Below are 21,416 nucleotides of genomic sequence, written 5' to 3'. Positions count from 1 at the left end.
ACTTTACTAAGAAGAATATGTTCCAGCTCCATCCATGTAAACATGAAAGAGGTAAAGTCTCCATCTTTCTTTAAGGCTGGGGAGATGGGCGGAGGGAGGGTGATTAGTGGGATTACACCTACCGTGCATCTTACAAGGGTACATGTGAAACTTACTAAATGTAGAATATAAATGTCTTAACACAATAACTAAGAAGATGCCAGGAAGGCTATGTTAACCAGTGTGATCAAAATATGTCAAATGGTCTATAAAACCAGTGTATGGTGCCCCATGATCGCATTAATGTACACAGCTATGATTTAATAAAAAAAAAATAAATAAAATAAAAAAGAATATGAGCAATGCCAGGTCCTTAATGAAGTGGCAGATAACCCAAGTGTGTAAGTACATGTGCACCCGTATCTGTGTTCACACACATGCATAATCCATCTTCCAGGTGTGTCCAGGGGCTCAGCTGAGTGATCTTTCATTGCACTGGAGAGTAAGAGCCAACCAGGGGGGCTAGAACATGTCAGGGGCTGGTGCGCTGCTCATAACTGTGGCCTTTGGGATACTTCCCCGGTGTGTCTTAGTTCTCAGTGACTCAGATGGGGGAACTTCATCCACGGGAGAAAGGCACACAAAGCTTGGCCATCAGGAGAGATGTTTGAGGGAAAAGATAAGGGGAGGGCTCAGACCCATTTTTTTTTTTTACCACCCAATAATTTATTTGGAATCAGAATTAAAAGAACACTTGAGAGCTGTAAAATGTATGTCTGTTCTGAAACTTCTGATTAGTTGTACAACTAATCCAGGCAAACTGCCAAATTAATTTTACTTTATTTCTTCAGTCCTGGGGTTTCTTGATAGCTTCAAATTTGGGATCTTCAGATTTGAAGGCAGGGAAAGTATTCATGTCTGCTTTACCATACATTTGCTTAAGCTTAAAAAGCTCCCTATCCAGGTCTTGCTGATACTCTGGGCCAGCATCAACAGGGCCTCCAGATGTCGCTTAGATCTGTATTCTCTAATCTTGTCCACAAAGAGTTTCTGTAAAGGATTAAGTTCCTTATTAAATGCCATGGCTGTCACACCAATGTTCCTCCAAAAATGGACTGAGACTGCAGATCGAATGACAGAGGAGAACCTGAAGAGCCTCTGAAGAATCATCGTGAGTCTATGTTACTTGCACTCAGTCCCGAGCTGCCAAAGCCGCCGCCACCGTTCTCTCAGACCCATTTTTTTGTTTATTCAATGATAGATCCTTTCCTCTAGCAAACATACAGTAGTGTTCATTTTGTATGCAGTTAATTTATAATGATTCACCCTCAAAATATTTTAAATTAAAAATACTGTACAAGTAGTGTTAAATACGTAGTCTTTCTTATATTAGAACATCCCTATACATTTACATATATATTACTGTGCAGAGTTGTATATACAAAAGCGTGTACATTGTCTTGGTGGGTGATTTAAAGGTCTACCAAGGGTAATCTTAATTACACTGGAAGTGCATCTTTGGTACTAACTTTAACCTCACAGAAGATCAGAGTCCACTGGACCTAATCTGGACCCTATGGCAAGCACTCCATTGTGCCCTGGGGTAGACAGACACAAATTGTGGATATTTTATCCTGTTGGGGGTAGCCATTAAGCATGTGATTCAACTACAAGGTGCTACATGCTATTCGGAAAGTATGCCCATGGTGAACTTTTCATGGAGGAGGAGGACATTGGAGTCCAGAGTGACTAGGAGTAGTTCTGGCAGTGACAGATTTAGACTTGATCCTAATGGCTGGGGGACAGCCTGTGTTCAAGTTCTGGTCCTGCCACATAATAGCTGCATGACCTTGGATCAGTTACCTTACCTCACCAGACTTAACGTTCTCAATGTTGGTCATCCACCAGCAGCCATTCCTGTCATCCTTGTTGGCAGAGTCTGATTTAGTCCAGGGCTCGGGAAACGTAACCCAGCTCTAATGCCCCAGCCTCAGGGGGGGAAGGTCCTAGATGGTTTAACTCATTCACAGGGGGCCAGTCCCCAGGCCAATGACTGATTTAGACATCAAAGTGCGTCATGTCATTGGCACAGTTATTTACTGCAGCCTAACAAACTGCCTCAAAACTTAAAACAGGCTGGGCATAGTAGCTCATGCCTATAATCCCAGCACTTTGGAAGGTTGAGGGTAAGATGAACTCAGAAGTTCCAGACCAGCCTGAGCAAAAGCAATACTCCATGTCTACTAAAAATGGAAAAATTATAAGCCAGGCTTTATGGCAGGTGCCTGTAGTTCCAGTTACTCAGTAGGCTGAGGCAAGAGGATCTCTTGACCCCAAGAGTTTGAGGTTGCCGTGAATTAGGATGCCATAGCACTCTACCCATGGCAACAGAGTGAGACTCTGTCTCAAAAAAAAAAAAAAAAAGAAAGAAAAGAAAAGAAAAGAAATATAAGCCAGGCATTGTGGAGGGTGCCTGTAGTCCTCAGCCAGAAGGCTGAGATAGGAGGAAATAGTTTGAGTTCAGGAGTTTGAGGTTGTAGTGAGCTATAATTGTACCACTGCAACCTGGGTGACAGAGTGAGATACTGTCTTTAAAAACAATCCTAAAACAACAACAATCTTTTGTTTTGCTCAATACAACTATGATGGAGGCAGGAATCAGTGGGGACAGCTTAATCTCTGTTCCACGTGGTATTAGCTCAGGCAGTTTGACTGGAACTATTTCTAAGAGGGTTCACTCAGGTGGCTGGCAAGTTGGTGCTGGATGGGGGCTGGTCCCTTAACCTAGGCTGTGGGCCAGGGTCCTCAATTCCTTCTTATTTGGATTTCCTCAGACTATATTGGCTGGATTCCAAGAGTCAGTGTCCCAAGAGACAAGAAGTAGAAGTTGATTGTTTCTTAAGGTTCACACCTTAAGAAACAAGCAAAGAGGCCAGGCACAGTGGCTCATGCCTGTAATCCTAGCACTCTGGGAGGCCTAGGCAGGAGGATTGCCTAAGCTCACGGGTTCAAGACCAGCCTGAGCCAGAGTGAGACCTCATCTCTAAAAAATAGCATTGTGGCAGGTGCCTGTAGTCCAAGCTACTCATGGGGCTGAGGCAAGAGAATTGCTTGGGCCCAAGAGTTTGAGGTTGCTGTGAGCTGTAACACCACGGCATTCTACCAAGGGCAACAAAGTGAGACTCTGTCTCAAAAAAGAAAAAAAGAAAGAAAGAAACCAGCGTGGTGGCACTTTGTCATAGTCTATTGGACAAGCAGTCACCTAGTTTAGATTCAAGGGAGGGTGTAGACTTCATCTCTTAAAGGGAAGAGTATCAAAGAATTTGGGGGCCATGTTTTAAAACTACCATAACCAATGAAACATGGGAAGAAATCTGTTAAGAGGATTTCTGGGAAAAGTTTCTGCGCTTTTTCTGTGCTCTCAAAAAGAGATACAAGCTTAACAGAATCACAACTAAGAAGCCAATATAAGAAATGAGACATTCCCAAGAAAAACAAGGTGGTCACGTGCTTGACCCTTAATGATTATGTTCTCAGTTTCATAAAATTCAGGGAAAGGAGAAAAGCACTATAATATATTCCACAATTGTTATAATAGGGATAATAATAAAGCATGCCTAAATTACATATAATTATGTGACTTACACTTAAAATCCCGTAGGATTTTAATATTTGATGGGAAAACTCTATTGTCAAGATGTCAATCCCTCCCAAATTAAAGCCTATGTTCAATGTTGTACCATTGAGATTGGAATTTACAAGCAGGCTCTGAAGTTCATCTGGTGAAGTCAATGTGAAAAATTAACCAAGAAAATTTTGAGAGAGATGTTCTCATAAGATGCCAACACATACAAAAGGATACCTATGGCACAAGTTTTAATGACAAGAAATTTGAAACTTGGATATTCATCACCAGGGGAATATGATAAATAAATTAGAGCAGTAGGTCTCAAATTGAGCACAGATCAGTATCACCTGGAGGCCTGTTAAACACATATTGTCAAGCCCTTTTTCCAGCATTTCACATTCAGAAGGTTGGGGGAGGAGGAGCCCAAGGGCTCCCAACAAGTTCCCAGATGATGGTAATTCTGCTGGTGGTTTAGACTATGCTTTGAGAACCACCGAATTAGGGAATATTTCTATTAGAGAATATGCTGAAACTGATCAGAGCACAAGCTATAACATAACACCATTAAAATAAAAAACACCCTAAGACCAGGTGCAGTGACTCACTCCTGTAATTGTAGCACTCTGGGAGGTCAAGGTGGGAAGATCAGTTGAGCTCAGGAGTTCCAGATGAGCTTAAGCAAAAGTGAGATCCCATCTCTACAAAAAATAGAGGTGTGGTGGTGTGGGCCTGTAGTCCCAGCTACTGAAGAAGCTGAGGCAGGATTGCTTGAGTCCATGAGTTTGAGGTTGCAGTGAGCTATGGTGATGCCACTGCACTCTAGCTGGGTTGGCAGAGTAAAACCCTGTCTCAAAAAACAAAACAAAACAAAACACCCTAAAACTAAAATGAAACCAACATAGGCATATATACACATATAATTTCACTTAAAAGATGTCTGAAGGTAAAAAAAGACATGAAAGTTTCCATACAAAATGCAGACTTGAAAGTAGGATGTTGGGGGCGGCGCCTGTGGCTCAGTCAGTAGGGCACCGGCCCCGTATACCGAGGGTGGTGGGTTCAAACCCAGCCCCGGCCAAATTGCAACCAAAAAATAGCCGGGCGTTGTGGCGGGCGCCTGTAGTCCCAGCTACTCGGGAGGCTGAGGCAGGAGAATCGCTTAAGCCCAGGAGTTGGAGGTTGCTGTGAGCTGTGTGAGGCCACGGCACTCTACCGAGGGCCATAAAGTGAGACTCTGTCTCTTAAAAAAAAAAAAGAAAGTAGGATGTTGGTATTTAATAGGGATGGCATTGAATCGGTAAATTGCTCTGGGAAGTACAGACATTTTAACAATGTTTATTCTTCCCAGCCATGAGCATGGTATGTTCTTCCATTTGTTAATGTCCTCTGCTATTTCCTTTCTTAGGGTTTCATAATTTTCTTTATAGAGGTTCTTCACCTCTTTTGTTAGGTATGTTCCTAAGTATTTCATTTTCTTTGGGGCTATGCTGAAGGGAGTTGAGTCCCTAATTAACCTCTCATCTTGGCCATTGTTGGGATATACAAAGGCAACTGACTTGTGGACATTGATTTTATATCCTGAGACATTACTGTATTTTTTGATGACTTCCAAGAGTCAAAATTAAAAAAGAAAAGAAAAGAAAAGACATGAAAGGAAGAAATAGTTGCTCTTCTTCCCCTGGACATTGCTGGGTCTGCATGTGATGATCATGGAGCCACTGTAAGTGTCCATTTTATACACACACAGTAGAACTCTGTAAGTTGACCTCCCAAGGGACTGTAACAAACTGGTCAACATACAGAGGTGATCAACATAAGGAACTAGGCCTACTGTACTGATATGTATATGCAGTGCATGTCTGGTCTATAAAAATTAGGTCAACTTAAGGACATGGTCGATGTAGACAGGTGGTCAACCATAGAGGTTCTACTATAAATATGTACATGCATATATGTCCACACACATATATATACACGTGTATACATATATAGACAGAGAATAGATAGATACAGACACACATGTTTATGTATAATTAACATGACTTATATATCATTGTTCTACCCAAATAATAGCACACCATGAAATATGATATTCCACTGTACTAGTTCCATTTGCTGCCAAGCTGCTATGTGCTAATTATCCCCTTTAATGCTCATAGTTCACTCTGAGATAGATGTTATTTTCCACATTTTCCATGTGAGGAAACTGAGGCTTGGTTCAAGGAAATGAAGTGACCTGCCCAGGATGAAACATGTAATTATTAGCAAAGATGGATTTAAACCTAAGTCTGTCTGACTGTAAGGCATATACCTTTTCCCCCTATAACAAGATGTTAATGAATAAACCAAGAATCACCTCCTGTTGCTGTCTAGGGAAGCCAGCCGTCTCAGTCTGGGTTTAGATACAACTGCATCACTCCCCTCACTTTGCTGTATCTGTCACTCTGGGCCCTTCCTCAATGACGCTTGTGTCATTGAGCCCATGTAAACAACCATCAATTTATGTCTTTCTCCTATGCCTGTATTTTTCTCTTTTCTTTGCCCCCATTCAAATGGGTAGTCAACTCTGTACTTACTGCCATCGTGTTGGGATGGGGCAGTCCAGAAAACAGAGGTAAGTTCCTCATATTCCTGGCTTCTGCTTCCCAATGCCTAATTTTCTAAAAAAAATTCCAATTTGTGGGCAAAGACAGAAAGTTTAGAAGAAGCAGAGAAGGAAAGATGGGATTCTCCATTTCCCAAAACCCTTGGAATAGAGAAAAATTCTCCCAGGCTGGGGAGAGAAGAAAGGGGTGACAGAATCATTGGGTGTTTCTTGTGCACCTGAATTTTTAGATACAGATGCATAAATGCTCATGACTCAGGGTTGTGTTTCCAACCTACACATCTTTCTTCGAGTGCTTCTTCTTCTTTTCTTTTCTTTTTTTTTTTTTTTTGAGATAGAGGCTCACTTGTCACCCTTGGTAGAGTGCCATAGCATCACAGCTCACAGCAACCTCAAACTCTTGGGCTTAAGTGATTCTCTTGCCTCAGCCTCCGCAGTAGCCACGGTGTATGTGGCAGGCGCCCTACTCACTGAGCTACGTTAACATGCAGCTTCAATTCATCCCAATGAGGCAGTGGAAGAAGAAAAGGCGTCCTTTCTGGAGCCTAACTTAGAATTTGCATATTCCACTTCCACTCATTGGCCAGAACTTGGTCATGTGACCATAGCTGCAAGGGAGCCTGGGAAATGTAGTTAAAAATCTACCATTAGTTAAGAAGAGTAGAATAGATGTGGTGGGACAATTCGTCTCTGCCAATTGACCAGGACAGCAATGTTTTTCCTTTGTAGTCCAGCCCTGTGACCTTAGCTCTGTATCTTTGTTTAGGAGATTTTGAGGTGGGTTCTGCAAAATCCAGGCATAAAGGCTTTGAATAGGTGGCTTTGCTTCAGTTGGCACCTTCAGGGAATAGGTTAGGGGAAGACTGGGGCAAAAAAAACCATGCCCACATATGTGAGCAAGTAAGGCGGGAAGGGTCAGCATGGGCATCCTGCCACCTGTTCTGCACCCAAAGCAAATTCCCAGGATGACACCCTTGCCTGCTTTTACCTCCTGTCAGCTGGATTAGCAGGGCTGTGCCCCTGCCCCTCACTCTGGTTATTCCTTTCCCTAACTTGAAGCACAGCTTTCCAATATTTTTTTGGCATGTAAGATGGCAAGAGGGTTGGAGAAAGGTGGCTTCTGGGGTGCTACCCTTCTAGCCCATGCTCAAATCAAGGAGAAATGCTATGAATGGTAGGTTCGGGTTCTATAAGTCCTGTCTCAGAATTTTTTTTTTTTTTTTTTGCAGCTTTTGGCCGGGGTGGGTTTGAACCCACCACCTCTGGCATATGGGGCTGGCACCCTACTCCTTGAGCCACAGCTGCTGCCCCTGTCTCAGAATTCTTGAGCCACTCATTATGTCCATTGTCTTCATCCACACGCCACCATCCACATTCACAGCCTGCATGTCGCTGACCTGGGTTGGTCCTAGCAAAGCCTCGTAGGTGTTCACAGCTAGCATCTCTCCTTTCTATCCTCCACCCCATTCTCCTAATGTAGCCAAAATTTATTCATTCGATTAGGCTGATTAGGCTCTGAAATTTGCCAGGCAGAAAGGATCACTGCTCATGTGGAACTTCTGTCTACTGGGGAGACTGGCAATTAGCTATGCACACAAAGAAATCATGGACTTGGCTTGGCGCCTGTGGCTCAAGCGCCAGCCACATACACCTGAGCTGGCAGGTTTGAATCCAGCCCGGGCCCACCAAACAACGATGGCTGCGATCAAAAAATAGCCGGGCGTTGTGGCGGGCGCCTGTAGCCCCAGCTACTTGGGAGGCGGAGACAGGAGACTCGCTTGAGCCCAGGAGTTTGAGGTTGCTGTGAGCTATGATGCCATAGCACTCTAACCAGGGCGACAGCTTGAGGCTCTGTCTCAAAAAAAAAGAAAGCATGGACTTGATTACCACTATGAAGATAAAGTGCAGGGTATAATAAAGGCATGAGTAGGCATGAGCGAGGTCAGTGGTACAGGGCAGGGTAGGTAGAACATTCGAGCATAGTGGCACAGCCTATGCAAAGGCCCTGAGGCAAAACTGACATGGCTAATTCCTAGAACTAAACCAACCCAGAGGATGGCATCCCCCAACAACACAGGGGCATGGAGAATGCTGTTCCTGACTCTGTCACCCTTGCTGCTTAAAATTTTCCAATAACTTATTCCCATTAGCTTTAGGATAGGATCCAGATTTGCCTTCCCTTCCGGCCTCATGCCTCACCACTCCTGAGCTAGATGTTCTGTCATCTCCCAGAAGCTGGTCCTTTGCCTAAATAATTCCTGCTGGTCCCTCAGGATCAGCTTTACATCATGGCCTTGGCTTGGCTGGGTATTCTTCCATTTGCCCCTTCAAATCCAAGGGCTCCTGTAGATTTTGCCAGGAAGGAAGAGAGGGAGGCTGGGGGCCTGCCATGCAGCTGTGTGGCTGTGGGAAAGTTAGTCAACTTCTGTGTGCTTCAGTTTCTTCATGGGATAAAATGGGGATAATAAATACATCTACTTCAAAGGATTGTTGTGAAGATTAAATGAAGTAGTATATGTAATGTGTCTAGAACTGTGCCTGGCCCATACTAGGTGTTTTGTGTCTTTAGTCTTCTCCTGTCCTGACCAGTGGGGCTGTGGACCCTGTGCCTAGAGCCTGGGTCTCCCTGCACCTAGCACTTGGCCCAGTGGAAGTCATATCGTAACCACCTAATAAATCTCATTTGCTCTAAGAAGAAAGAATCTCTGGATGTCATCTCACATGGTAATACACATGAATTCTGGCCTTGTCTCCTAGTTAGGTGATGAGGGATGCTGAGCTGTGGCTGTAGACACCCCCTGCGGCGATCTCTCTCCATGTTCTAAACCTCACTGCCACCCACACTGCAGCCTCCTCCAGTTTCAGCAGGGCAGATCCTGACAGCCACAGAATGGAACAGAGAGGAACATTGGTGGTGAGCTGTGTGTGTGTGATGGGGGCCAGCGGGTCTGTGAGCATCTATGAACAGGGGGCTCTTTCCATTCAGAGGGAAACTGACAAGCCAGGTGGGTCCAGCCGGGAGTTGTCAGGTGGACAGCAGGGCCCCCAAATCTGAGAAATACGGGTGTTGGGGGTGCCACACCCGGGGAGAGAGGAAGGTCCTCAGGTGCTAAAAGGGCACCTGGAAAGTAGGTAGCCCAGGAGGCAGGGGAACACACCTGATGCACATTCAGTGTCTGGACAGATTGACAACTATTGTTCCCAATGACATTTCCTGAGCAATGTGTCCAGTGCTGACGCTTCTGTGAGCCCACAGCTCCAGGCTGAGAGTAGCCAGTGCTAACAGTCCCCATGACCGTGCCTTCTTTGGGTCATCTTAATCCTCTGCATCCTTGATGACTCATACAGACAGAATTAGGGGAATAGTCAGGTCCTCTTTGCTGGCTAAAGGAAAGAATGAACCCAAACATTGAGGGGAGGGCAGAAGGATCAGATAGAGCTGGGTTCAAATCTCTCCTCCTCATCTACTAGCTAGTGGTCTTGGGCAAATCACTCATCTTCTCTGAGTCTCAGTATTCTTGTCGGTGAAATGGGATACCCAGTGCTTAGCTCCCTGGGTTGCTGTCACGGTCAGTGGGCAGCTGTGTGCACAAGGCTCAGTAAACTGTAAGAACTTTCTCTCAAGTCTCTGCACTTTACTGAATCTGTGTGTGGTGCAACTCAACTCACCACTTTAGAAGCCCATCTCTCTGCTGTCTCCCAAGTCCCATGCTGTTCCCAAAGTGCTCAAGCCTCAGTCTATCCTCCTGGGGACCAGACACTGGGGACCCCACACTGCTCCCCACACTTCATTCCTCAGGCAGGGACCTCTGGCTCATCTACATTTCTGCCTTCAGGCCCCATATTCTGAGCCCAAAACCTCAGACACACATAGGCCTGAACCGGCCTCTAACACACAGGGTTGTTGCTGCCCACCATCACCCTGAGGGAATCTGGAGGTGACCTCTTTTTTTAGCCTTCCTCTTGGGGTCCTTGCCTCCCTCCTGTCCTTCATCTTAGCTAGCCGAAAAAGACATCCAAGAGGACAATCTAAGCTGGACATTTCTGGAATTTGTGGGAAAAAGGCCCCAGGCTGGGGAGAGGAGAGTTCCTGAGGCCTGGGAGCCCCACACCCCTGGGCCTGCCTGCTTCTTGAAGAAGGGTCTTGGTACCTTCTATTTTCCCAGCCAGGAAGCCTGTGGTTCCCACATTACCACATGAATGGGGCACAAGCCCCCCTGTCCACTCGAGCAAACAATTTGGCTAGCAAATTGACATAATTACAAGAGACAGAGAGGGAAGAAAGACACCCCCCACCCCTTGGCCCCCTGGCGGGTGGCTCCTGCTGAGTTCCTCAGGCTTTGTGGGCCTGGTGCTCAGGGCTGATTAGAAACCTTGTGGCCTTTTCAAGAGCCCTAAGTGATTGGTCCCCTTAATCTGATTACAATTTGCAGAGCCCCTCCAGCCGCCTCTGAAGGGCTGTTCTCAAGCACCCCGCTCCATCTCCATTGTGGGCGAGTACACACACACACACACACACACTTAGCACGCATCTGGGCCTGCCAGGGAAGGGAGGCGATGCCACTCTGCTCACCACACCTCATTCCTCAGGCAGGGACCTCTGGCTCATTTAAGTTGCTGTCTCCAGGCCCCATTTTCTGAGCCCCAAACCTCAGACACACACGGGCCTGAACCAGCCTCTAACACACAGGGTTGACCATCTTTAGGGTCTCCCTCCCCAGATAAAATATCCAGGCCACGGGCCTGTGTGTCCACACACTGCTCCTGTGGGCACATCTCCCAACTTTCCATCCCTCCTCAGGGTTGCCCCTGTGAGCATCTAGGCCTCCCGTGTCCATCCAGGGTGGCCTCTCTCCACGGTAGTGGTATTTCTGGGGCTCCTTGAGCTATGGCTCCCAGGGAATTAGGTCCAGTGGGCAGCCAGGACACAGCTCCAACATAGGCTGCTGGGCCGCTCCCCCTTGGGAACCCAGCTTGTGGCGCTGCCGTGAATGGCCTCAGCCCTCCACATCCAGTTTGTAGCTCTTAATCTCTGGGGCTGAGCGACAAGGGCTCCTTTTCCCATACTTATTCCTGGTGCTGACAGGCCCCAGCCTGGCCTCTCACCCCACATGGAGCCCCCACCGGGCAACAGTTTGGAATGGGGGTGAGGTGGGGGGCAAAGGTGGGCCAAGGCAGAAGGGGACAGAAGAGGGACTTTGCCTCAGGAGATGAAAGCTGGGCATATACATGGTGTTAGGGAATGTGTGGGGTCCCTCCAGAGTAATGTCTGGCCTGCTGCACCTTCATCTTTTGGCCACCCCAGCCTGTAGGCCCTGAGAAAGGGTAATCTCCACTTAGGAATCCCACCTTTTCCTCAGCCCATCCTGAAGAATTTCATCTGGACACCAGGCTGGAGCCAGGAGCCAGACAGCAGGAAACACGGAACCCAGGGTCAGACAGCAGAATCAGAGACCTGGGCTCTAGGCTCACCCTGGCACCTTCTTAATAACACTCATGACCTCCACCGGGTAACTTATCCTTTCTGGGATCAATCACCTGACCTGTAAGGTGGGAAAGCTACAGTCTTTCTCCCTCAGGGTTGCTGGAAGATCAAATGATGCAAGACACATAAGGCGCAGTACCCAGCAGTCACCGCTAACTGGGGGAACAAGAGGGGACTTGGAGAACCACCACCAGACACATAAGGAGGGATCATCTGTAATTATATCTCTGCAGAGCCTGGAGGAGGAAACCCCAGGCTCTACAGGGTTCCTTGAGGACTTTCACAATTGAGGTTTCCATGACAAGCCTCACAGTTGCCTGATCACCCAACCCTGTGCTGGTTTGGGAAACAGAGACCTGGACCCAGATCTCTCACAGGAAAGAGCTGGGTGTGGCTCCCAGTGCCTCAACATTGCTTGGGGTCAAAGTGACTGTGCAGCCCATGGACCCAGGTCATGTGATCAGGCAGAGTGCATGGCCCCAGACCTCTCAAAGCCTGATCCTCGGTTGGGCCTACAGCTGTTGACAGGACTGCTAGTGAGACCTGGGGCATAGGAGGCCCTCCTCCACCCTGCGCCCCTCCCTCCCGTGGCGCCAGACTCCTTAGGCTGCTAGGCTGGGCTGGGTGTCTCTGTTCAGGAGGCTGGGGCATGGATCAGCTGAAATCAAAGCCACCGGCTCCCTGCCATGCCGCACCCCTGCCGAGCCACCTTGCACCTCCTCCTCTGTCACAATGTTTTTCAATCTGGTGAAGCAAACTGTCCAATTAGAGCCAGGGCCTCTGGCTTCCATCTTTGCCGACGTTTAATTAACATGCTCCTCTTGGCAGCTGCTGACAAGTTCCAGAAACAGGTTGTAAAGGGTTTTTGTCTTTACCCAGCATGGAAAATGAGGGGTGTTACATTGCAGGAACATGAATAGGTTGCATTTCAGATCCCTCCTCTCTCTCCTTCCCTCCCCCCCTGCTCTGGTAAGAGAAATGAAGCCCTGAGCATGTATATGTGTGATAGTTGTGTGTGAATTGCAAGGGAGGATGGGGAGGGTGGAGTTGGAGGCAGGAAAGACCATCCCTCCTCTGACTTCACCCCTTCTTCCCAGGACCCTCTGCTCCACAAATATGGATTTCATATATTATTTTCCAGCCAGTGCACGTTTGCCTCACCTCTCTTCTAGCCATATCCACCCTCACCATGTTGACTCTTGCCCAAGGGTCTGTACCCAAGGTGTTCCTTTTGGTAAACTCCTATTCATCCTCCAGAACCCTGCTCGGGTGCCCCCCCCCTTTGGGAAGCTGCCTGGGCAGAGAATTCTGCTCTAAGCTACTCTTGTCATAGTTCAGGGTGTGTCAGGTCTGTCCCCCCACAAACAGTGAGCCCTCTGAGGGCAAGAACTGTGTGTTCTTCTACTCAGGGTGGTGGTGGGTCTGGGAGATCTAAACTCCCAGAACCTTCCCCCACTGTACAGGAAATAGGTTGGCTTGGCAGAGGAAGGAGGGAAAGGTAGATGGGCCCAAAGGAGCCCTCCCTCCCTACTCTGGCACCCTACCAGAGGGCCCTGAGCAGAACCACATGGAGGACACAACAGGGATGCCAGCTTTGAGGGGTATTTCTGTAATAGCTAATGTGAGATAAGGAGGTACTTTGAGGAAGGACCCTGGCTCAGAGCTGAGCTCCAAGCTGGGAGCAGGCTCCAGCACCCTAAATCTTGGCTCTTCAGCCTAGGGTGGTTTTCACTGCAGTGTGGGTGGCACCTTGGATGAGGGTAAGGTTGGGGCACAAGGCCAAGTCCCTTGGGTCCTTTTCTCCCTCCAACTGGCCCCACTGGAGCATTCTCACCCTTTCAATAAAGAATATCAAATATGTTTATTTATGGAGGCTGCCACTTACATGGCACAGAGAGGTCTGGGGACCCAGGGAGCATGGGAGGGGCAGACCTGGGGTACAAGAGCCTAATAGGTGGTGGCTGGCTGCTAAGTTGTATCCTGCGAGGTCTCAGGCCTACTCCAGGCCCCAGCCCACTCTGGGCCTGCTTTTCTGAGTATGTGGCCACCAAGACCCCAGGCATGGCAGACCTTCCACTGCCAGAACGTGGCTAGGATGCCCACTTTGTCTGCAGCTCCTTTTTCTCCATTTTCAGGCTGGTGCCCTGGGATGAAGGGCAAGGGGTTGGGAGGGACCCTGAGGCCAAGCCAGCAGACAGATGGGGTGATGCTCACTTGCTCTTCTGTACTCAGCTAAGTCAGCACCAGCATCTTCCGGAGCCCCCCAGTCTGTGGAGCCTGCAGGGAGACAGCCAAGAGCAGCAGGTCACTGCCAGGTCCTTCCTGCTATAGCCTTTCAGGGGTTGACTTTAGAAGCAACTGGTCACAACCTTGCCTCTCTCTCCTACAATTCTAACATCATCATCTGCCATATCACTCAGACCCAGCTATTTCCAAGCTCTGGCCCCCAAGAAGGTCAAATAACAATAATAAGAATAAGGACAATGACCTGCAAAGACCCAACTTCCTCCACTTGCCAGCTGTGTGGTCTTGAAGGGCCTCCTGAACCTCTCCAAGCCTTAAGTTCCTCATTTATTAAAAAGAGGGAAGTTAGCTTGCACAGTGGCAGTATTATAGCCACGGAGGTTTATCCGAGGTGTGATTATTGCTAATTGAAGAAGAGGGAAGTAGTTATATCTGCCTTATAGAGATGTTTGTTTGTTCGTTTTTTTGGTTTTTGTTTTTGAGATATAGTCTCACTCTGTCAACCTGGGCAAAGTGCCGTGGCATCATAGTTCATAGCAACCCCAAACTCTTGGGCTCAAGCAATCCTTTTGCCTCATCCTCTTGAGTAGATGAAACTATTGGCACCTGCCACAATGCCCAGCTAATTTTTCTGTTTTCAGTAGAGACAGGGGTCTTGCTCTTGCTCAGGCTGGTCTTGAACTCCTGAGCTCAAGTGATCCTCCTGCCTCAGCCTCCCAAAGGGCTAGGATTACAGGTGTGAACCACTGTGCTCTGCCACCTTGTAGAGCTCTTGAGAGGATTAGATGCAGCAGCCACAAGCAAGGGTTTGGTCCATTCCACAGAGGAGGCAAAGAACTGTTCATTGATGGAAAGAGGGAGCAAGAGAGGGTCTCGCCTGTAGTGATCAACTGAACAGAGCCAGACCTGTCAGCTCTACTTTTACAGAGAAAACTGAGATTCATTCTCTGGGGTGAAGAGGTTCTCAAAGTCACACAGCTGGCAAACACAGTCAGAAAGCCAATGTGCCCCCAGGTCTCCTCCCATGCCTTCCACACGTTCCTATGTCCATCCAGTATGTGAGCAGTCTGACTATGAGAACTTCTCCTGACAATTCAGGTGCCCACTGTGCCCCAGACAGTAGGTGGGGAAGCTCATATCCTCATCTCTTTAGGCTTGCTTTTTGCCCTTTGGCTAGTGCCATTTGAGAACTGAGTCCCCACTGGTGGCTCACTGCCTGTCTCCTCCACGGACAAGCAAAGCCCATGCTTACCTGTTTCACCTTCCCTGGGAGTTTAGGGTACCAGGGGCACTGCTATGGGAACTGAAGATACCATGGGCATTGAGGGTACTGGGGTTGGTGAGTGTACTGAGGGCTTGAAGGCGTCAGGGAAGTAGATGCTGCTCTTATCTTCAGGTATCTGTGGAGAGAGGAGGCAATTCTCAGAGCCTGGTCCCAGGTTTGGCAGGGTGTGTGTGGGTAGTGGAGCAGCAACAGCCTAAGCCAGGAGCTACAAATGGTGTGTCGTGAGCGCCACCTTGTGTCATCATGCAGATCACAAGCTGTGGAAAACTGGTTCTTCACCCCAAGTATTCTACTCCCATGCGCCTTAAGCACTGTCCTGGGTGTTGGGGCCCACCAGGGACCAGACAGGGTCTTTGCCCCATGAAAGCAAGGATGAGGCATTCCACTGAACACACAGTGACAGTAAGAGTTGTAGATGGATACAACAGGATTATAAACCAGCCTGGGGAGATTCTGGAAGGTTGTGCTGAGCCCACTTTTGAAAGATGGGTAGGAGTGTGTGTGGTGAGAAGCAGATGCCAGGTGAGAGGCAGCATGGCAAGTCCCTGAAGACAGGTCCAAAGGTGGTAAAGAGGTAGGTGCAAGGGAGGCCAGAAGTAGATGGGGAGGTGGAGTATAGGTGGTGGCTCGGCTCTGCCTCATCTGTCTCATCCTTGCCTTCTGAAAAGCCACCTCACTTCCCAAGTAAACCAACGAGGTGCCTCAGGGACCACCTCATGGTGTTCACATCTATTGGCAAGGAATTTTATTACTCCCAAACAAGTACAGTCAGCCCACAAATTATCCACAATTTCAGCGAACTGCGGGTCAAAAATATTCAGAAAAAGCAAAAAATTAAACAATACAAATAAAAAAACCCAGCACTCACACTATATTAGATGTTACAGGTAATCTAGAGATGATTTTAAAGTACATAGGAGGATGTGTGTAGGTTACCTATAAATTCTACTCCATTTTATATCAGGAACTTGAGCATCCCAGCAGGAGATTCTGGAACGAATCGCCCCCTGGGATGCTGACAGATGACTGTACTGCTCCAGGTATATAAATGAGAGGTGTGAACTTGGAATAAATTATAAAGATCAAAACAGAACCAAGAAAACAAGGAAACATCTACATGTGGGAACTGATAACATTTTTTATTTATTTCATTAGCATTAAATGTGTGGTTTCTAATTGTGGTGTTTAAAATAGTTTAAGTTCTGACTTTAACTATAGAATGAAAATAATTATGCTGGGAAAGAAAGTTTATTCAGAAGGTATAAAAGAGAGGTAAAGCAAAAGAGCAGGATACTAAAGTGGGTGTATAAGACACTTACAATGGTGTAACAAAAATCTATGTAGAGAAAAAAAGACAGGAAGGAAATACACCAAAAAATATTAACAGTGCTTGAATTAGGGTGATGGAATTTCTATTTTTCTCTAGTTCCAGATTTTTTATTTTTGAGACAGAGTTTCACTATGTCACCCTCAGTAGAGATCTGTGGCATCACAGCTCACAGCAACCTCAAACTTTGGGGCTTAAGCGATTCTCTTGCTTCAGCCTCCCAGGTAGCTGGGACTACAGGTGCCCGCCACAATGCCTGGCTATTTTTTGTTGTTGTTGTAGTTGTCATTGTTGTTTTAGCTGGCCGGGGCTGGGTTTGAACCTGCTTGCCTCGGTGTATGTGGCCGGCACCCTAACCGTTAAGCTATGGGTTCCGAGCTTATTTCCAGATTTTCTTTAATGAGCTTCTAGACATATTTATTTTATTATTTTTTTTTAGTTTATTTATTTATATTGTTAAATCATAGCTGTGTACATTAGTGCAATCAAGTGGTACAATATGCTGGTTTCATATACAATCTGAAATATTCTCATCAAACTGTTCAACATAGCCTTCATGGCATTTTCTTAGTTACTGTATGTAGGCATTTGTATTCTGCAGACATATTTAAATTAAGAAAACAAATATTAGAAAAAGTTAATTTGAAAGACTTATTAATCATGTACCTAAAATTGGTTTGTAGTGGGTATTAGTAAAATTACCCTGAAAACTTCTGGGATTGTTTTAAAAATACAGAGCTAAGTGAAAGACAAAGGTGGTTCCTCTTTCCAAGGACCACAGACACAGGCTGAGCCTCACCCTTGTCATGAGAGATGCCCTGCCATCCTCACCATGCAATGCAGGTGAGCATCTCCAGTAATGACTCACGGGGCAGGGGAGGCCCGCCCGAAATCACTGAAAGCCTAAATTGTGGCATATTTGTAAAGCGAGTAAGTTCTCCAACACTTCACCATGTGTGGTTACTAGAACAATGTTTCTCAAATTGGGTTTTTTTTTTTTTTTTTTTTTGTGGTTTTTGGCCGGGGCTGGGTTTGAACCCACCACCTCTGGCATATGGGACCGGCGCCCTACTCCTTGAGCCACAGGCGCCGCCCTCAAATTGGGTTTTTATACTGTCACTCCTCTAGATGCTGAAAGTGGTAGAATGTCACAAAACACAGTTTCCATATCAGAATAATCTGGGAGGCCAGGCACAGTGGCTCATGTCTGTAATCCTAGCACTCTGGGACGCCAAGGTGGGGGGATCACTTGACCTCAGGTTCAAGACCAGCCTGAGCAAGCATAAGACCCCATCTCTACTAAAAATAGGAAAACTAGACAGGTGTGGTGGTGCTACATGTAGTCCCAGTTACTCAGGAGACTGAGACAGGAGGATCACTTGAGCCCAGGAGTTTGAGGTTGCTGTGAGCTAAACTGAAGACATACCACTCTAGCCCTAGAGACAGAGGAGACCCTGTCTCAAAAAAAAAAAAAAAAAAGAATATCTGGGAGCTTGTCTCTTTCAGAGTCCTGGGCCGTACTAAATTAGAATCTCTTGGCTGGTGCCTGGAAGCCACATTTTTACAAGGTCTCCAGATGGTTCTCATGGAGACTAGTTGAACCTGTGATTTCTAATCCAGGCTGTATATTAGAATCCCCTAAGAAGTTTTAAAAATTTTCTAATATGACCTGGATGGAAGTGGAAGACATTATTCTTAGTAAAGCATCACAAGAATGGAGAAGCATGAATCCTATGTACTCAGTTTTGATATGAGGACAATTAATGACAATTAAGGTTATGAGGAGGGGAAAGCAGAAAGAGGGATGGAGGGAGGGGGGTGGGGCCTTGGTGTGTGTCACACTTTACAGGGGCAAGAGATGATTGCAAGAGGGACTTTACCTAACAATTGCAATCAGTGTAACCTGGCTTATTGTACCCTCAATGAATCCCCAACAATAAAAAAAAAAAAAATTTCTAATATGTAGGCCCTACCCTAGACCAATTAAATCCTAGTTTCTGCAGGCTGAGGCCTGGGTTTTCCATTGCTTTTAAGCTCCCCAGGCGATTTCTATATGCAGCTAAGGGATGAAAACCACTGGATCAAATGTAGGGGTTCTTAGGGGCGTTTTTCATCAGAATCAGCCTGAGGCTTGTTAAAAGAGTGCTGGGCCCCCCTGCCTAGATTTAGATTGAGGAGGTCTGGGACCTGAGAATCTGCATTTCTAACCAGTCTCTGGGTGATACTGATGCCACTGGGGACCAAACCGAGGAAGTCACTGCTTTAGAAAAAAGCTGAGGCCTTAGGGACCTGTAGATTGCTTCTGTCATCCCCTAGTGTGTGTAAAAAGATAGGTATATAGTCCCCCCGCCCCCAAGCCCTGGTGCCTAGAGGGAAGGGGAAGAAAGAGTCTTCAACCCACAGAAGACACAGCCTCCCTGATGAAGGAGCAGGATGACACTGGCTCTGTCCCCACTCAACTTCTTGCTCCCAGGCCCAGCCCAGCTGATGCAGTGGTTGGGGTCGGGGGAGGCAGCTGCCCTTGCGCAGGGACACAAGCGCACAGAACTCACCTCCCAGTAGACTGCATCCTCAAAGCAGTTCTCATCAGCAGGTTGTCCCCAGAATGGTAATCTCAAAATTAACCCTAAATAAAGTTAGAGGTCACAGGAGGTTGTGAAACACTTTCTCTCCCCCTGCCCTGGCTCTGTCCCCCAGCTGGGAAAATCCTTTGGACTGAGGCTCAAGTCTCCCCAGTCCCACTGCAGAAGTGTGGACATAAGGGACTCCAGGATTCCTGGGAGCTCCAGGCTGTCCTCCAGCCTATACCCTTGGGTCCCCCATCGAGAGAACCCCACAGCTGCTCCCCCTTCTCTGGCCCAGCCACTCTCACTCACCCACAATGATGCCACCCATCAGGGCCATGGCCAGGCTCACCAAAAGGCCAAAAACCTGGAACTTGCCCTGTGTTTTTGTGGTCCAGCTCTCCTTGAAACCTTGAAAGTCAAAGGAATGGACAAGCCTGGGATAGAGACAGGGGACAGGTCAGGGCCCCACAGAGAGGCCAGGTAACCATTTGCTGCCACCCCACAAATGCGAGTAAACAGCTGGGTTTACTGAACCCAGCTCACTGAACCTTGGGCCTCAGACTCTACATTGATGACATGAGAGGGCATGGGACATATTACGTGGTCTCTAAGACTTCTGTGGAGGGAGAGAGGCCTATGAAACAATTAGTCCCGAGTGGGAAAAGAAGGGGAGAAAGTCACGATATTGTTCCCCAGAGGAATAGTAGGCAAGAGGGACGGAGGAGGCAGGAGGGAGTCCCCCCACCGCCCTGCCCCTTCCTCTTACCCTTCTTGTCCATACTGTTCAGGGCTGGCATAGGCTGCAGTCACGGCACCCACGACACTGCCTATGATGCCAGGGATGCCATGCAGGTTGTGGATGCCGCAAGTGTCCTGGATCCGCAGCCGGGATTCCAGGAAGGGCTAGGGAGGAGAGGTGGGTCTGCTCAGGCTGGAAGTTGCAGCGGGGGTGGGGGCCCTCAACACACAGAGACCCAGGATGCTCCAGCCATGAGCCCCCTTCCTAGGACCCCTCCATTCAGGAACACAAAGATCCAAACATCCTCCAGACCTAAGCCCCTTGCCCAAGGCCTCACCTTTAGGTATACAAAACCCAGGGTGGAGAAGATGCCGCAGAAGAAGCCCACGATGAGAGCGCCATAGGGCATGAGCATCATCTCAGCAGCTGTGCCCACGCCCACCCCTCCCGCCAGCGTGGCGTTCTGGATGTGCACCTGGGAAGGACGGCAGAGTGGGCAGGAACTCAGTCCTCTCCCAAGAACCCCAGCTCGCTTGCTGTGTGAGTGCCACCTGGGCCCTGGGAGCCAGGAGCCTGCAGAGGGCTCCGGCCTCAGCCCAGGCTTGCTTCAGCCACCCCTGTGTTTCCATATGCACCACCCACTCCACCCAGCAGGTCTGGGCACTTTCCATGTGCACACAGCGGTGTGCCAGTGTACATGCCGGTGAGTCCTGTATTCACTCTATGTGTGCCACATCCACCTGTGTGCCTAGACTCACGCATCTGAATGTTCTCGGTTTGTCTGCACGTCCACACAAGGTGCCTGTGGGGCCTAGACATACACACGCACCAGCTAATGCTCTCTGAGTGCTAACCTGCCGCAGGTACTGTGCTGCTGGTGGTGAGGATTACTTCATTCCGTCTCCATAAGCCCTCAGGTGAGGACAGTTATCTTTCAACATTTGCAGATGAGGAAACTGAGTTGCAGAGAGGTTAAATGACTTGCTGAAGACCATAGAGCTAGCAAGAGGCAAAAAGGTGTCTTGATCCAAAGTCCCTGTCCTTGACCCTGTTCCCTGCCCCTCCCAGCACGTGGGTTGGGACGCACACAGGCACACCAATGTCTGATTCTCTTCCCCACAATGCCTGAGACCCCACCTCTCTGCAGGGCAAGAATGTCCCCCTTGACAAGTATTCCTGACAGTGTCTCAGCACACATTTCCCTGTGTTAAGAAGCTTGTGTCAGACTATGAGATGGAGAATTAGTGCCTTTACTTTTCTTTTTTTTTTTTTTTTTGTAGAGACAGAGTCTCACTGTACCACCCTCGGTAGAGTGCCGTGGCGTCACACGGCTCACAGCAACCTCTAACTCTTGGGCTTACGCGATTCTCTTGCCTCAGCCTCCCGAGTAGCTGGGACTACAGGCGCCCGCCACAACGCCCGGCTATTTTTTTGTTGCAGTTTGGCCGGGGCAGGGTTTGAACCCGCCACCCTCGGCATATGGGGCCGGCGCCCTACTCACTGAGCTACAGGCGCCGCCCGCCTTTACTTTTCTTATGATAGAAAAATCTGCCAACA

General features: G+C 47.9%; 1 protein-coding gene and 1 pseudogene across 5 annotated transcripts in view; both read right to left on the bottom strand.

The window, feature by feature from the left end:
* Positions 1 to 680: 680 nt before the first annotated feature.
* Positions 681 to 1,197, bottom strand: LOC128566955 (ATP synthase-coupling factor 6, mitochondrial-like; annotated as a pseudogene).
* Positions 1,198 to 13,539: 12,342 nt separating this feature from the next.
* The window catches only part of RHCG (Rh family C glycoprotein), a 30,016-nt gene continuing 22,139 nt past the window's right edge, over positions 13,540 to 21,416 (bottom strand). The window contains exons 6-11 of one of the 5 annotated variants that reach the window (XM_053581658.1): positions 20,197 to 20,334; positions 19,887 to 20,023; positions 19,430 to 19,554; positions 19,106 to 19,179; positions 15,194 to 15,341; positions 13,540 to 13,974 (exon numbers count right to left, since the gene is read on the bottom strand). In XM_053581658.1, the coding sequence (XP_053437633.1) occupies positions 15,216 to 15,341; positions 19,106 to 19,179; positions 19,430 to 19,554; positions 19,887 to 20,023; positions 20,197 to 20,334 (600 nt within the window). In that variant the 3' untranslated portion in view covers positions 13,540 to 13,974; positions 15,194 to 15,215. Of the gene's footprint in view, positions 13,975 to 15,193; positions 15,342 to 19,105; positions 19,180 to 19,429; positions 19,555 to 19,886; positions 20,024 to 20,196; positions 20,335 to 21,416 lie in introns of those variants that run through there. The other 4 variants (XM_053581659.1, XM_053581660.1, XM_053581661.1 and 1 more) reach the window with 4 other exon arrangements.

This window comes from Nycticebus coucang, chromosome 2 (genome assembly GCF_027406575.1).
Source record: "Nycticebus coucang isolate mNycCou1 chromosome 2, mNycCou1.pri, whole genome shotgun sequence".
Lineage (NCBI taxonomy): Eukaryota > Metazoa > Chordata > Mammalia > Primates > Lorisidae > Nycticebus > Nycticebus coucang.
This window is presented reverse-complemented; position numbering and strand designations above follow the sequence as displayed.